We start from the raw sequence: 17,863 nt of genomic DNA on the forward strand, positions 1-17,863 counted from the left end.
AAAAGCAACCAAGGCATAATATGATTTACAATACTCTACAGTGGTTTATTGTATTAAACAATATGTCATGTCTACAGCCTCTATCCATGACGCCAAGTACATCTAAACATTGCTGTGTGCATTATGGTGGGAAATTAATTTCAACCATGGAGTTCTGTGTGTGACTTACAATTTTTTGGTATTTTTTTTATTACCGTTGTATGAAGTATTGTGGTATTCTGAATGCTTGCCGTTGATCACTTGTTTTCTTTCTGTCCCATCAACCCTATGAAAAAAACAAGAGTTCACTTGTGTAAATACTCCTGAAAAACATCTGAATATAGTGACGACATAGACGGTAGCAGTACTTACACAAATAGCTTTTTCCCATATCAGTCTTGTTTCTGTACCATGATATGAAACAAACCATCGACTCATTAGTTCAGCTACATACCATGCTGAAATTATAGCACCTCTTGGATATATCCATCCGAAACAATACAGAACTAATTGACTTGCAGTCTCCTATGTGGCAGAGATGTTATGTAAATATATAAACTGACATAGTAAGTTACCTTATGGTGTTTTGGTTTTTTCAATGTCTACACTTTATCCCTTTCTGACGCCTACTAATATACCATGCTTTCTTTATATTTGTGATGGTTTTGGAGAACAGTCTCCAGCATGCTTAATTGGTTATCTTCACTGTGGTTGCAAATATGAAGGTTCTTAACCTCCACAAATGGTTACTGGTATGTTGTACTAACCAGCATTCATCCCATGCATTTCTAACATGTTTGTTAGGAAAATATTTTCAAGCTCCGACCCCAGAAAACATGTTCTAGGTCTCATAAAGTTTCATACGATTCTAATTACATGACGCATCCTGCAACTTCTGAACTCAGTTCTTACAAGAAAACGAATTGTTTACAATCAACCCTACATTTCCCAGCCAACCTAAACAGTCAGGAGCACTCGTTGCCAAATGGCCTTCAAGGGCTTGTCAACCTGTTTGACATTTCTTGTCAAAAATAATGTGTAAATGTCCTCCACCGATAAAATATCCATCCATGTAACCGCATAAACCACTTACTAACAGCATGGCCCCAATTCTTGTGTTTTACTCGACAATCATTTTTCACACTCCTTGTTTTTCTCCAGCCAAACAACACAACATATAATCAGAGCGGACGGCATTCAGTGTCTGTGGAAGTACAGATGCAAAGGCAGAGACAGGAGGAGCGGGAGAGCTTCCAGCAAGCCCAACGCCAGTACAGTTCATTACCCAGGTAACATGGCTCCATTACCCCATCATTCATGGTAGAATAACGGATGGTATTCAGACAGTGAAGTCGTTTCTCCACAAGCTACTTGGCACCTCACTATGAACCAGCCCCCATAAATCTATGTGGCAGTTTTCGACATTTGGACTTGAATACAGAGTTGGATTGTGCAGACAGTGGAATATCCATTACTAAAACTTCAAGTCAAAGACTCCCTTAGCCTTAATGTTTATTTTACAGGCTTTTCTTTAGGACTTCAGATGAAGAAATAAGTTGCACTCATCTAATTTCCTTGAGCGTGTTTCTGCTTTCGAGGGCAATACGCGTTGAGGGATGTTTTTTTGTACAAATATATTTGAAAAGTTATTGTAATCAGCTATAAGGGTGTTCAATTTATAATGCTCCCCGCCCTACGTGTAGTTCTTGGTCTTGACTGCCCAGTACATGTTGATGTCACGGCAGAATAAAAAACTACTTCACAAAGGACTGCGTGACCCTAAGTCACATTCCAAGCTTTTAAAATCAGTGATCCAAGGATTTCTTTTATTAAACTTAAAGCTTTACTGCTCAAAGCCAAACGTGCAAAGGTCATAAAGACGACTATTTGACTACAGACTCTGATCTGTAGTTGGAAAATGCATGCGTCTGCATAGAAAGAGGGATTTAGGCAGGTTTCATCTCCAACCATTGTATCTTCTTTCAATAAGAATCGAGAAAAATCCTTTAAAAAATTTGTATTTTTGGAGAATAATTTTCCGTTTTAAAGCCGCATTTCATTGCGATTCGTCACTGCCAGCAAGCCTTTGATCCAAAAAGTTGTACAATTATGATAAACTTTTTCAAGCAGCCACTCAAAGGAGAAGAAAGAACGAAACCTAAATCTCTGCATTGTGCTGACCCATAATATGCTATGTAAACACTTCATGGCTGGAGGTGGCGGGTTCCTGAAGGAGATACGTTAACAGCTGTTCCTTAAGTTTTAATGCAAGCAGAAAGAACATGACTTATGCAAGGAACGCACTCTGTCACACGTTTAAGCATATTACTGCAGAATTAGCTGGAATACATTATTCTGCTTTTCCATTTTAATGTGCATTAAGGTTTTCTGCATTAGAAAGCAGTTACAGGAAAACATCATCACAGAGGAAACTAGATTAAAGTGTAATATGAACTTGAAAACATTGTTAGTTACTACATAAAAATAGATTATTTTTAATCGGAAAGTATTATTTATTATCTTTACATTACTTTTTACTAGCGTGGTCAGTTATAGATCCAGAGCCACTGGTGTGTAGCACAGATAAAGCCAAGACTCTGGGTACATGGTCTTATAATACTGCCCCATAGGTGTTCTTCTAGAGGAGAATATCTCCATGATCCAATAACCTATTGTGCACGTGGGCACATCATTTTCCTATTGGAATGTGTATTGTACCTGCACTACAGAGTTATGTTAAAGGGCTTTTCGAGGAATAGAATACAATGCAATACCATACGTAGGTGTCAGAACCCTGGGACCCCCCGCCAATCAGCTCTGCCATGGCGCTCGAGTGACCGCTATGGCCCGTTTTTTTTCTATTCATTGTAGGGGTGTTGGTGGTTGGATCACCATTGATTATACATTAATGGCCTACCTTAAGGATAGGACTTAAAGGTATATCCAGCAAACCACATGGCAAGACAGCAACAGACCCAATCAATAGAAGGATGCAAGTATACAAAAATGAGAAGGCCTTCACACCCAACACGATATCTACAATAGTAGCAGAAGCCACAGCATCCAATTCAGTATTCAAAAATGTATTGCGTCCAAGTAATCATGCCAAAGAAAAAACAGCAATGTTTCGACCCGTACTAGTGATTGAGTCCTTCTCAAGCTTGCAAAAGCTTTCTCAACCTTGAGAAAAACCCAATCACTTCTACGGGTCGAAACATTGCTATTTTTTTTCTATATGACTACTTGGACGCAATACATTTTTGAATACCAAATTGGATGCCGTTACTTCTACTACTGTTTTGGACTTCATTGTATGTTCCCGGAAAACCTCTTTAAGGTATATTCCACTTGAAGCATGCAGTCTATAAATGGTTAAGCTGCTTAACTGCCAGATAAAGTGTAGTTTATTCTCTTCTACATATGTTCTTTATTACATATTAGGCAATATTTGAGGCTTTGCGTCTTGCTTTCCAGGCAAACTTGGCATTAATCACAGAACATTTATTTCAAAATAATTTCATTAATGTGGTGCGATTAATGATCCTGCGCTGGCAACCTGCTCAATGTCAGTTTTTCCTTTTTTATACATTGCAATTTATGCCAGCTAAATATATAAGTTGTATATGAAGCATTTATAGTGGCAGGGATGAGAGAACACTAAATCTGAAATGTTCTTTTGAAGGCAGACTTGCAGTAGATTACGCTGCTCATTAAGCACTAGGCTGGCTGCATTTAGCTGTTTTCTTATTTCACATACAGTAATGAAAATATATTGATATTATACTTGGATGAGATGACCGGCTGATCCGATTCCAATTAGCAATATGATGATCGAAAGGCTCTGGCTTTAATGAAAATTCAGTAATGCGTTGTGATCCCAAATTAAATTAAAGGATATCAATGGGAATGCAATGAGAGCTAGAACTTTGCTTCTTCGCTATTAAAATCATTTTAACCAATTTGCCGTGGTTGTAATATACCGGCCGTTGGGCTTTGCTTGGTATAAAGCCACATAAAATAATTTTCTTAGAGATTTATATATATATATGTGGTTTAAGCAGAAATAAATTGAATATTATAACAGAATTTTATGAGACAGCAAATTTAATGGGAATACTTTGTCCATTACATAAAACCCTGCCATTCCCTAAGCCTCAGAACATTGGGTAAAATCAAAATCCTGACACGGGTTGCTACTGAGGTTGATAAAGTAATGCTTAATTTTAAAGATTATTTAAAGCATACCTCCAATGATGATATCGTCCACGTCTCCAGCCAGAAATCTTATAGTGTCATCGGGAGAGTGGGTTGGTCAACTGTCTCTGCTATTGGCTACTGGAAGTCCCCTGACCAGGTTCCTGTTTGGAAAAGACTGATATGAAATGTCAAGTACCATTAGCAAATTGCAAAAAAAGTTGTGGTCAACTGTAACCATTGGTGGCTGATTTGTTACAGAGTATTTGACTTGCATATAGTGTTCAACAAAATGGTTTTCTGAGCCACTTGTCTCCTCAGCAAGTAGACGGGGGCTCTAACAGCCACCCATCATATAATATCACTATTCTGACATGTAAGAAATAACTTATTGGTTAACAGATTCTCAATAAAAATAGATAATTTTATATTATTGCCATTACTATCCATGACAAATAAGAGATACGCCCTTGTGATACACGTTCATGCCACCCTCATGCACACTGAATAATTGTATTCAATGTCTATACCCTATTCGGACTTAAGGTTTGCTACTTGAGTACTGGGCAGGTAATCCTCTGTACACAGACAGTATCTCCCCTTCCTCCCCATGGTAACAGCTTTATCTCAGCCCTTTATTTAGCTAGCCTGCTGCCAATTTATATAGGCAATGGCAAATTAAAGAACTTATAGTAGTTCTGTCACCCATGTAGAAGATTAAGATCACCCAAGAAAAACGGAATATAAGATTATAACAGACCATGTAGAAGGTGACAACTATGATGCCAAGTGACTTAATGCTATTCATCTCGTGTGTTATGAGTCTTTGTTAGGCTTCTATAACATTCTTTATATAGCCTATATTGTCGTTTTTACCTTTCGATAATGTCGTTGTCCACCCTTGTGGTTTGTATGACTAGGAGTATTTCTCAAGCGCTGGATCTTGCTATGCATGAGATTTCAGTCTAACTATATTTCAGCCCAATGTTTTTATTTAACTACCAGCGAGAGCAGCGGTTGTTTCAAAGACTGACCTTCATAGAACTGAAAGGTTTTTGGCATGTGCTGGGCTTTGCATACCTTGAGGCAGTAACTTCAATGACCTCGTGTCTACAGGAGTTCTCAAACCGCTCAGCTTCCTACAGTACTGAAACTTAATGTAGCCTGGCACAGCATAGAGAACCAGCCCAGACACTGTCAGGAATACCACTTGTAAGGGAAATACCAGCAACAAGGGAGAACTGTTGGCTGCTGAAAGGGGACAAATGTAAAGCAATCTATCAGAAATGATGGACAGGAAATAAGTTGAAAGCAGCACGTTAGTTCTTAGTGATGCCTCTTTGAAAAATGTCACCTTGACAGCGAAGATTCTCGATCAATTTTGTCAAAGCAATTCTACCCTCCTCCGTTATTTAGATATCGGTGCTGTTATATTTGGTGCCCGATATTTAAATAATTCCCTGAACTGTCAATGGAGCATGTAATGGCAAGGGGGCGTGTTACTATGGCTGTGACACTGTCCAATCAGCTACAGATAGTGTTAAAGCAAGAGCGAGGAGAGAGAGCTTGTGTGCGCGCGCACACGCTCCCATTCTTCAGCTGTCGGCAGACGAGGACAAGACTGATCTTTCGCGAGAGATCACGCAGTTTTGTACTGATCTGCCGAACTGGCAAGGGGCCAATGCGCGCGCACACTCTCACTCCAGCTCTCGGCAGACAAGGACAAGACTGATCTCTTGCGAGAGATCACAGTCTTGTCCTTGTCTACCGATCTGGCAAGGGGGCGTGTCACTGCTACGGACAGTGTAAGAGCTGGAGAGAGGAGAGCGCGCATGTATACGCTCTCTCCCCTTGCTCTTACTGTAACACTGTCCGTAGCTGATTGGACAGTGTCACAGCCATAGTAACACGCCCCCTTGCCATTACACTCCCCATTGACAGTTCAGGGGGTTATTTAAATATCGGGCGCCAAATATAACGGCACCGTAAATAGGGTTTGTGCAGCCCTGCCCATTACATGCTGCAATCAGCTGCACATGTAGGGGCAGGTGAAAGGTGCTCTTTAAACTTGCTAAATGCCCATTCCATAAAACTGAATCCTAGGGCCCCAACATAGTGTGCCACCTGTACTATTTAGTCCTGATACTTGACCTCTCCCCTTCATGATGAATCAGGAAGAGCTGAAAAGGTGAAGCAATCAAAAACGGGAAGTCTCCATTTTTTATTTTCACAACCATTGTTTGATCAGCTGCTTTTTTTTTTAGTAAACAGTTTGTTATAAATCATTTTGATCTGAGCTCATCTGATCTATTGTATATTATCCTTCTACATTAATCCTTATGTAATGGCAGTGATAGTCAACTTTAGAGACACCTAAAGATCAACAAGTCACCCATGTAGTAACGATGACGCTGTGAGGAGTCCATATTAACTTTTAAACAAACGTATCTAAAACTTTTTGACAATCCACTAATTATTATTTTTTGTTTGTTATAAGTAGACAACAAACTATTATCTCCTTTTAGAAAGATTATGTTGGTCTGGGGTTCAATTTAAGGATGAATTGCATGTATTAATGTAGGCATTGTGTTGTCCTTTGGTCTCTGTTGTATACAGGGCCAGCCTTCCTTTGGATGGTGCCCTTCTGTTAGCACACCAATACAGTGTTCAAACAACTATACCATGTAGTACCGTAATATCAGAGTTATACAGAATAGTTCCCAAATAACAGTGTCACACGTTGGCAAAATAAAGGTGTCTATAGCCCTTCAATAGCTGTCGGCTGAACCTTCGGAGGACATCTACTCCTCCAGACCTCAACATGCTTGCTCAGTTCAGTCGACCGAGCGCGTGTTCTTAATGGGAAGAGGGAAAAGAGCCGCGACCAGACACCTCTGGCAGCTTATCTCCCTTGAGCACAGAAGATCCTTTTATTTCCCGGCATCTGCCAAAGGAACATCGACCGAACATCTAATACATATTAGATGGCTGGCTGGTCTTACCGAAATCGGCGGGTTCGACCAACATTCGTTTAATGTGTATGGCCACCATTTCAATATAGTTTTCGATATAACAATGCTTTACCGTGCTGCAGCCAATCATATACTGCAAAAATAGTATTCTTTATATTGCCTAGAGGTGCCACACAATGCCTTAGTAAATATCACCATTCATCCCACACAATGTAACCTAATGACAGTGCTATACAATATCAAAGTAATACTGCTATACAATTAATATTAAGATTTGTGTTGACCACACGTCTTGGGTCAAAGGCCATTGGTGGTGCTCTCCAACAGGGACAGCTGATGCGTCCTGTGCCACCACACAAGTCACAAACTACAAAGCATAGCCCTGCGGGTATAGGCAAAATATTGTGTGTGTATTATTTATGTAATGTGTGATTCTTGTTTTGTACAGGTGCTCGTGCTTCTGTAGTGTATATGTTGTGCTTGCATTCTGAGTATATGTTGAATCCAGTATAAACTTGTGAAGCCAAATATACATAAACGTATATAAATATTTTAGTGAATTCAGTGCATCAATCTAATTACTATTTTCATCTGTCCAGGCAAAGTAGAAAGAATCCCAGTTCAGTGTCTCAAGACTCATGGGATCAAGCTTATGCTCCTGGAGAAGGTTTTCAGAGTGCCAAGGAGAATCCCAGGTATTCCAGCTATCAGGGATCACGAAATGGTTACATGGGCGGACATGGATTCAATGCCAGAGTTATGATGGAAGCTCAAGAACTTCTCAGACAGGAGCAGAGACGAAAGGAACAGCAGCTTAAAAAGAAAGTGCCCTCAGATGGATCAAATAATTATGACTCTTACAAGAAAGTCTCTGATCCTAATTATGCCCAAGCTAAAGGTCCTTTCCGCCAGGACGTACCACCATCTCCGTCTCAGGTAGCGCGGCTCAACAGATTACCACAAGAACAGGGAAGACCATTTTACTCCTGAGGGACAATTAACACTAAATAAAAAGGCAATAACAGATATTTTCATGAAAGACTTTGTATTATTTTTTAATTGGACGGTACTATGGTGCATATCCTGTTTGTTTCAGTGCCTTTTGCATTTTGGGCAAGGCGACAGTGGACCTCTTTTCTGCCGTTGTTCTCTTGGACTGAAGCTATAAGTACATAGAAGGATGTTTCACAATAAGACAATCACAGGTGACCTTATGTCTGCCCCTAAAATCATATCGTTCAGCTGAGTCTCATGAAATGTCGAGAGTCTGCAATGCTTCGCTCAGTTTTTATTTTGCTATGCATTTTTTTTACTGACATAATATATTGTGGGAAAGCAATGAATTGGTTTGTACTCAATGGTTTCTTTTACTTTTCTTTTTTATACTTCTGTTGGATGGTTAAAAAAAAGTATTATTTCCGTGTTATCAGACAACTCATAGTTGGTCATGTAATCATGTTGCTTTTTTTCTTGTTTTTTAATCATGGAAAAACGGAATACTGTTACAGTATGTTTTGATTTATTTAATGTATGTTATATTTTCACTGTCTTTAATGCCTTTCATCTCAGAGACATTTGTGAAAAAAATGATTGTCCTGTCCTATATCAGAAGTGTTCCTTTCCACTAAAGATGCAATTTTTGTTCAATATTAATACTCAGATTCACAATCGGATTGTAAGAATGTTCATTTATTGTTAGGTGGGCACCATGGAAACTATCGGACAAAACTTAGTTTGGCCGACAGCTATTTCTTCCGCCATAAACATTGACATTCGGCCGAGCATGCATGTTTATGTCAATATGTAGAATAAGTTGCTGCCGGACACCTCGGCTTACCTCTGGTGGGAATAAAGAATTGTGCATGTGGAAATCCCACATCCCCCATTCCCGCTGACATCGAAGGGTAAGGAGGATTAGATCCGTCGGCCGTGTCTGCCAAATTCTGTTTGTGTGGACAGCTTTACACAGCCTAGTAGTTCACCTGGATCCCATGACATCACGTAGATGTTACAGTCAATCTTCCAAGTTGGCATCATACTGCCCAAAGGGGTTTTTCCCATAATCAATATTTATCACCTATCCACAGGATAGGTGATAAATATCTGATTCGTGGGGGTCTGACCGCTGGGACCCCCACCGATCAAGAGAACGGGCTTACCATGCGGTTCCTGGGAGCCCCATGGGAATGGAGTGGTAGTTCGCGTGCTCGACCCCTGCTCCATTCATTTCTATGGGGTTGCCGAGCGCTATCTTCGGCAGTCCCATAGAAATGAATGGAGCGGTGGCCGAGCATGTGCACTACCGCTCCATTCTTATGGAGCTCCAAGGTATGGCAAGGTAGGACCATTCTTGTGATTGGTGGGGGTCCCAACGGTCGAACTCCCACCAATCAGATATTTATCACCTATCCTGTGGATAGGTGATAAATATGGATTATGGGAAAACCCCTTTAATTTGGATATATTCGGTGTTCTCTTCACCTGCTTCCCCTAAAGTATGACTCTGAGGGACCTACACAGATCCTCTAGTGCTTGGTATAAATATTCTTTCTTCTGGGTCCTGTAATATCTAGCTGGAGGAGAGTATTCATACAAATAATGTAGTGGATTATGGCATTATTTCATGTTGGTTCCCAAGTAGTCATGATTAAGAGTTCAGCACGCCAGAAAATCCTCTAGGACTCCAGAATACATTTGTAAGGGAATGAACACCAATCGGCATAAGGGCAACATTTTCCGTTTTTACCAGTGATTTAAAATGCTAGTTTCAATCAAATTGAGCGGCTGCACATAATGGCCAACCTCACAGTATATTTCTAATAGAAGCCCTTTACTATCAATACAGATTGAGAGAAGGGTTTGAAGAAGAACAAAGGGAGAAAAAAGTAGAAAAATAATGTTATTGTGTAACTTTGCACCCAGGGTATGTAGACAATGCGGTCTTGTGCTTCCATACGCCCTAGATTATGTGTGTTGATAATGTGTGAATGAAAGGAGAATGGAGAAGACTGTTACATGGTGTTATGAATCTTGCCAGAAACACAAAATGAAGCTTGAAGCCTTGGTGAATGTTATTTACATATATCTCCGATTTTACAGTAAAACGAAAGCATTAAACAATGGGAATTCCCTTGTAATAGGGAGTTACTGTTCACATGCTCAATAAGCTGCCCTGTACACTCATCCTAGTGCTGCCCCAAGTCTCCAGATCATCGTTCCTTTTCCAAAGAGGCTGCTAACATATTTCTGGGAAGTTACACATCTCATATTCTAGAACGATCTTCTCGTAATAATGCATATTTCTAATAGTTGTCAATTAGCTTTTTGCAACAGTTATTCAACTTTTTATATTTTTTTTTTTGAGTAAACCGCCATTCACAGAAGATAAATGCTGGCTGTTTATTTTTTGGCTATCAACTATCACCCTAGATTTCCTATTTACATGTATATTTGGCTGAGTTGACGAGGTTATAACCGGCTGCCAGACTGGTGCTATGTATCTCGAGGTAGAGGGGAATGTCTTTGACAGCCGCTCATCCCAAAATAGGATCAGTCGACAACAACCTGTATAACCGACAGACCACTGTGTTTTGGGGAGGTATTGAGAGCTTGTGGACCCATTGCGCTCCTTATCTAAGAGGTCCCTAGGGTTTTACCAACCATCTATGTCAGCAGGACAATGTATGGTCGGCTCCGACATCTCATGCTTCTTCTCATAGACAAGCTTCTGCTCCTTCCACTGGTAGTTTTTCCTTTCCCATTCCACTACCAATAGATATTTCTGTGCCCTTTCCTTCACCTTGGCTCTCTTTCTGGATACCCCCTTTGGCTATGTCTTCTCCCATATCACCCTAGTCAATACATGCCTAACAGTCCCTCCCCCAATCCAAAGTATTTTTTTTTTATCACCCCGTAATACCTTTTTAAGAATTACAAATATTGATTTCTTCTTATAATAACATTCATTCCTCATCTTGCCATAGTTATATCGTCCAGCTTCTTCATAGTGATTGTGCATTACCTTCCATACCATAGAGGAAGAATGCTTTATGTGGTTCTGTGGCTCTGCCAATGCTTCACTCGGAGATATTTAGCCCGTGGGCATTATACATTAGATGCACAAAACTCTTAAACTGTAAGATGTGAGCATAGGTCAGGTCATGATATCACCACAGATTATCCTTCCAGGCGCACTGTGACTATTTCTTGTACAAGGAATCATGCTCGAAACGATTGTTTTACGTTGGACTTTTTAATATTTTTTTTTTATTGTGAATAGCAGTGAATGTGTATAAAGACGGGTATGTGTGATCAGCAACTGACCATGCTAATACATTGCTAGACATAATGGGCCTTAGAGTGCCCAAAAGTTCCCCACAGTATCCAGATAATTCTATAACGGTTTGTTTTCTCATCCCCACTGGAAATTGGAAGCGGAAATCTGATTGTGTCTATGGACAACTGGTCCACGGTTTCTCTGCACTTGTTTTTATGCATCAGACCTGCTGTAATGTGGTTTTAGTTATTTCCCAGACACTGATTTATTTGGGAATCCTGTCGATCTCCTTGACAAGCAATCTGTTACATAAAATTTCCTGTGTAAACCACTTGCGAAAGTGCCTATAAATCCTGTTCTGAACATGGAAACCAAGCTGAACATATCATGTTAAAAAAAATGGGGGAAAGATTAAAAATAAATATATAATAATGCATTATAATAAACCTATTAACTTTTGGTTACTGACACTTTCATTGTCACACAAGCTTGTTTTAATAAAAAATAAAAATGAAGAAAAAAAATGTAAGTCTCAAGCACATGTAACTGTATCAGAGGTTTTTGTACTACAGTGTTTAAATGATAACTAATGTAAGCACAGTGATACGGGATGACTAACGCTCTTTTTTTTTCTACCGGGTTAAAAAAAAAAAAAGCGAAATTCGCCTTATACTTGTATATAAATCATTCGAATAAAATTCATTTCTTGTCCTAGTGTGGTCTTCTCATTACATCATTGTTTTCTATCATAATTTGGGTTTTATACTATATGGTAGAGTTATATTTAAATAGGTTTTCTGGGAAAAACATTGATAGCCTAACTTTCAATAGGCCATCACTGTATGATCGGTGGAAGTCCGATCCCCACCGATGAGCAGTACGAAGGGGGACTGAGCTATAGTACCAGGCACATCCACATGTATGGACTAGCCGCTGTGCCTGGATAAACAAGTGGCAACGAGGCCCCAGAGAGCGCAGCAGCCCCTTCATTTTTCTGATCAGTGGAGGTCCCGGGTGTCCGTTCCCACTGATCCACACACTGATGGGCTATAGTAAGCCACAATTGTTTTTTTTTTCATTTGCCAGAAAAACCCTTTAAGAAAATACTCTGGTTGTCACCATTTGTGGCCTACATCACCGGTCTGTAACATTTTACTGTGTGCATGCTGGGAGTAGTAGTTTGCCAGCGGCCGAAGGGACAAAGTTTGTAGACTTTTGTTAACAATATGTCCAATCATGAACTGGTTTTAATGTCCTTCATCTTTTTCTCCTTTTGTTACTGCTCCATACTGAATCTTTACCTCTAGGGGCACTTTGTATGAGATCCAGTATAAGGGGATCATTTTAATAGGAAATCCATAGTAAAATGTTATCAGTACTTCTCCCTTTAGCTACAGGAGCGTCCTCATAATATGAAGTGACAGTCTGGTGTGTGGCTAATTCAGAGATTATCGGCTGAAGTAATGAGTGCCCGCTGATAGATACTAAGGAGAATCAACACCCTTCCCTCCAGTCAGTAATAGAAGTTATTCTGATAATATTTTGGGCAACTACTATTAACTCTGTTCCCTAATTCATTTTTTAATGCAACTCCAAAAGATATAAATGAAAGCCTGAGATCAGGGCTACACGATTACTTGCATAACGCCAGCTGCCGGCATCACTTTCCTGCTTCAATAGAAGTGAATAGCAGTCGTGCAAGTATTACACTGTTTTCTATTTTCCCTTTCACTTCTATTAAGTACAACTGGAGTGTGTTGCACTAAAGTGGCTTGAAGGTTCAAAACAAGTTATTCTTATGGAAGTTTCTGTTTTGCAACATCCATATTCACACAGCAGTTGCACTACCAAATACATAGTATACAGATGTGTCCTTCCTTACCTTTCCTCATATCTCCGCATATCCTGTTGTATGGTGCAAAGTAACCAACTTTAAAAAAAACATGATTTTGCAAAACTCTGTCACGAGATGTCTAGGCTATATGTATGGCCACCGAGTGGTTGTGATGTGAATTGCAGCCTGTGAAGAGTTTTTCTAGCATGTCGCGATATTGTATTGAATTGGTTTTATGAGAAATTAGAGTCCTTAACCAAATTCAAGCAAAGGTAAGGGTGGACACATCTGAAGCCCAGGCCTCCTCTCAAAACCTGAAAATGTAGGTATGACTTCAGTTAACCCCAATATCCCTATTCCCCACATCACAGATATGGGGAGCTGTTTTGTGGGGTCCTGACATTGTACAGATGCTTTAGGATTTATTTAAACTATATTTAACTAACCTGTCAGTTGGCAGTAATTTAAATCACTAAGGCTATATTCACATCTGTGTTGTGTTAGTACGTTTTGCTCCATCAGAGGAGCAGAACTAGGGAATAACGGAAGCAGCGTTTCTGTTGCACAACGGAAAGCTACGCTGTTGTTTCCATGAAAAAAACTAACCTTACGGAACGGAAACAAATGGTAACCATTTGCAACGGAAGCATTACCATTTAAATCAATGGTAATGCAAACGGAAGCTATGGTTTCCGTTTGTCTCACCGTTCATGGGTTCCTCCAACGGAAAGGTCTAATAGAACCCATGAATGGAAGGGTGACGCTGATGTGAACACACCCTTAGGTTTTCACACACATAATCTGGTATTGGACAGATGTCCATATTGCTTTGTGTTCTGCCCTATTGTTTTTATTGTAGTGTTATAATGAATATATTACACATGTTTTTGTTATTAGAGGGTTATATATACCAGTTCAGGTCTGTGCAGCAGTCTTGAAGTCCTGTAGCTCCAAAAACATTTCTTTCATATAACTTGTAGACAAGCCAGCAACCAGGCTTAGGTATATCAGATCATCTACACAAATGAGAACCTGCAAATTCAAGTAAATGTCCAATCTTAAACATCATTTTGTTTTTTAATCTTAATAGGTCCTAAATAATTTTCTGAAAATTTTAGTTATATGGACTAAAGTATTGGGACACCTACACATTACACCTACAGGTGATTTTATGACAGCCCACTCTAAATTCATAGTCATTAATATGGCGTTGGTTCCCCCTTTGCAGTTCAAGCATCTTCCACTTTTCTGGGAAGTCTTTCTACAAAATGTTGGTGTGTCTGTGGGCATTTTTGCCTATTCATCCAGAAGAGAATTTGGCAGGTCAGATACTGATGTTGGACAAGGGGGCCTTGCTCCCAATCTCCATTCAAGTTCTTCCACGCTAAACTCACCCAACCATGCCTTTATGGACCTTGCTTTGTGCAGTCATGCTGGAACAGAAAAGGGGACGAACCCCAAACTGTTCCCACAAAGTTGGAAGCATACAATGTTCAAAATGGCTTGGTATGCTGAAGCATTAAGATTTCCCTTCACTGGAACTAAGGGGCCTAGGCCAACCCCTGAAAAACAACCCCATAGCATTATCCCTCCTCCACCAAACCTTACAGTTGGCACAATGCAGTCAGGCAGGTAACGTTCTCCTGGCATTCACCAAACCCAGACTCGTCCATCAGACCGCCAGATAGAGCAGCGTGATTCATCACTCCACAGAACACGTTTCCTTTGCTCCAGAGTTCAGTGGCGGCGGCTTTACACCACTCCATCTGACGCTTGGCATTATACTTGGTGATGTAAGGCTGGCATGCAGCTGCTTGGCCATGCCATTAAGCTCCCGGGGCACAGTTATTTGTGCTGATGTTAAGGCCAGAGGAGGTTTGGAACTGGTTTGGCAACTTTTATGCACTATACGCCTCAGCACTCGGTGACCCCGCTCTGTAACTTTACGTGGTCTGCACTTCGTGGATGAGTTGCTGTGGTTCCTAAATGCTTTGACTTTATAATAATACCACTCAAAGATGATCTTAGAACATCTAGGAGGGAAGAAATTTCAGGAAGTGACTTGTGACAACAGTGACGTCCTATTACAGGACCACGCTGGAATTCAGTGAGCTCTTTAGAATGACCTATTCTTTCACAGATGTTTGTATAGGCGACTGCATGGTAAGGTGCTGGATTATATACCTGTGGCAATGGGCCTGAATGAAACACCTGAATTCAATCATTAAGAGGTGTGTCCCAATACTTTTGTCCATATAGTGTATCTTTATAGTGGTCAAAGCTCCATGTTTGTGATACAGAGCTCCAAATCCCCTGCATAGACATAGCGATAAAATTATGAAATACTGTCTTCCTGCAGCTACCACTAGAGGGAGTAGTAAGCGCCCTCTAGTGGCGGGTGCTGGCAGACAGGATTTTATAATTTAACTCTTTGGCTAAGTAGGGGATTTGGAGCCCTGTATCAGGAAAACAAAGCTCTGACTGCTTTCATAGATATATTATAAAATTAATCAGAACAGAATTTTAGACCTAAAACAATATGATGATAAAAAAAATAGGGGTGTCATTCACTTTAAATATTAAAGCACAAGCATGAAGTTAACATAAGGCTCAGGGAACAAATACAATCCTGCTATTACATATCAGTGTAGAAACTTTATCAAATACTTATATTTTTCCACATAGCTACAAGCTGCACTAATACCTTAACCTAATAATCTACAGACACAATGAAATTATTCAGAAAAAAAAAGCTTGGTCTCACCTTAGTGCACACAAAATAAGTGACTGGATGTGTACGAGTCTATAGTCAGCACTGAAATGTTCCAGGGACAAAGAGGTTCAGCCTTCAAGGCAGCGAAAAAGCAGCTTGGGAGAGCGAGATAAAATGGAATTTCACAGGTATGCGGCAGCAATTGGAATATATCAATGAAGAAGAGAGAACAAAAGCAGAAGTGAATCGCCTTGGAGGGAGCTGAATGCGCTTCGGTCAGGTGGATTTCATTTTTTATTGTTTTGGTTTTGTTTATCAGACGTTTTTACCACACTGATAATTTTAAAGTGCCCTAGTGTGGTTGTCCTGCATTAGTATCCATTAAAGATTGTGTGGAGGAAGCAGTTCAGATCTGCAAGTAAACCACAGAGGAAAACCACTTCTACATGAATATAATAAAACAATGTTTATATACCCTTTCAGTTTATTCACTAGAAGAACTTTTGTAATAGATAGGTACAGATGTAGCAGTGCTGAGCATGTCCTTTTGCACAACTTATTGTGACGTTTCGATGTGTTACAGATGTGTCCACCCATACCTTTTGCGTGAATTTGGTTAAGAACTCCACATTTCTCATGAAGATAATGCAATAAAATATCGCGACATGATAGCAAAACCCTTGACAGGCTGCAACCACCATCACAACCACTGGGTGGCCACACATGTAGCATAGACATCTCGTGACATATCGAGAAATCGTGTTTTTTTCAAAGCTGATCATCTCACGTCACACATCTCACGATGTGTTGAGATAAGAGGAAAGGTAAGGAAGGACACATCTGTATCTGTGATTTTCCATTACTACAGTGCACACAAGAACAAAATTAAGATCAGTTACATCTGTATAGATATATACCGTGTTTCCCCGATAGTAAGACACCCCCGATTGTAAGACGTATCGGGGGTTTCAGGGGGGTCGGCTAATATAAGCCGTACCCCGAAAGTAAGACATATGTCTTACTTTCGGGGAAACACGGGGGTATTGCCGCCTCCTGCCCACTTCCGCGCCGCCCCCCTCTCCATACGTCACCCCCAGCACTTGTCAATGCCGCCTCCTCCTTAAAACCCGAGCCATAGACTTTTTACGGCTCGGGTTTTAACTTGCTGCCCGCGCGATCGGGCAGCTGAATGTCGGGTCTCCGGCTGTCAGTGACTGCCGGGGACCCTGAGGAGAGGATAGGAGCAGCTTTAGCTGCTTCTGTCTTCTCCGATGTGTTTTTACACAGCGTTCAATGAACGCTGTGTATAGGAATAGAGACAGCAGCAGCGGCGCTGTCTCTATTCCTCCCGGTGATCATGTGACAGGTCACATGATCGCCGGGTCCCGTTAGTGACAGACTGCTGCTGGGTCTAACAAGACCCAGCACAGCCCTATTAGTGACAATCGTCACTATGAGAGGGCTGATTTCCCCTGTAACTGGGGCTGCTGTGCAGCTCCAGTTACAGGGGAAAAGATGGTGTAAAAGAAAGAAAAAAATATATATAAAGTTCCCCAAAGGTCTTTTTTGACCTTTGAGGGACAGACCATAGTAATAAAAAAATAATAAATAATAAAGTAAAGTGCAAAAAATTAGACAATTTTTTTCTAATATAAGACATACCCCGAAAGTAAGACATAGTGGGGCTTTTGGGGATAAAAAGAAAGTAAGACACTGTCTTACTTTCGGGGAAACACGGTAGCTGTGTACAGGGCCGATTCTAGCTTTACTGATGCCTGAGATGAAAATTGAAATGGCGCCCCAAAGATATTGATTGACATCCCCCTGGCTGTTACTAGCAGCCTCCTCCAACTCTTGCTGATGCGCCGTGCATCAATGAAGCTGGGCAGAGTACA

At 40.4% G+C, this 17,863-nt stretch overlaps 1 protein-coding gene and 1 long non-coding RNA gene across 15 annotated transcripts in view; one reads left to right on the plus strand and one right to left on the minus strand.

Annotated features, from left to right (window-relative positions):
• PARD3 (par-3 family cell polarity regulator) overlaps positions 1 to 9,376 on the plus strand; it is a 527,506-nt gene extending 518,130 nt beyond the window's left edge. For 8 of the 14 annotated variants that reach the window (XM_075827455.1, XM_075827461.1, XM_075827459.1 and 5 more), the window contains 2 exons: positions 1,141 to 1,268; positions 7,745 to 9,375. In XM_075827455.1, the coding sequence (XP_075683570.1) occupies positions 1,141 to 1,268; positions 7,745 to 8,135 (519 nt within the window). In that variant the 3' untranslated portion in view covers positions 8,136 to 9,375. Of the gene's footprint in view, positions 1 to 1,140; positions 1,269 to 7,744 lie in introns of all 14 variants that reach the window. The other 6 variants (XM_075827460.1, XM_075827468.1, XM_075827469.1 and 3 more) reach the window with 3 other exon arrangements.
• Positions 40 to 16,878, minus strand: LOC142652061 (uncharacterized). The gene is made up of 3 exons (XR_012847765.1): positions 16,020 to 16,878; positions 4,225 to 4,337; positions 40 to 265 (listed from the first exon to the last, which is right to left on the minus strand). It is a non-coding gene; the product is annotated as an uncharacterized LOC142652061 (long non-coding RNA).
• Positions 16,879 to 17,863: the final 985 nt, after the last annotated feature.

The sequence above is a fragment of the Rhinoderma darwinii genome, chromosome 5, assembly GCF_050947455.1.
Source record: "Rhinoderma darwinii isolate aRhiDar2 chromosome 5, aRhiDar2.hap1, whole genome shotgun sequence".
NCBI classification, from domain to species: domain Eukaryota; kingdom Metazoa; phylum Chordata; class Amphibia; order Anura; family Rhinodermatidae; genus Rhinoderma; species Rhinoderma darwinii.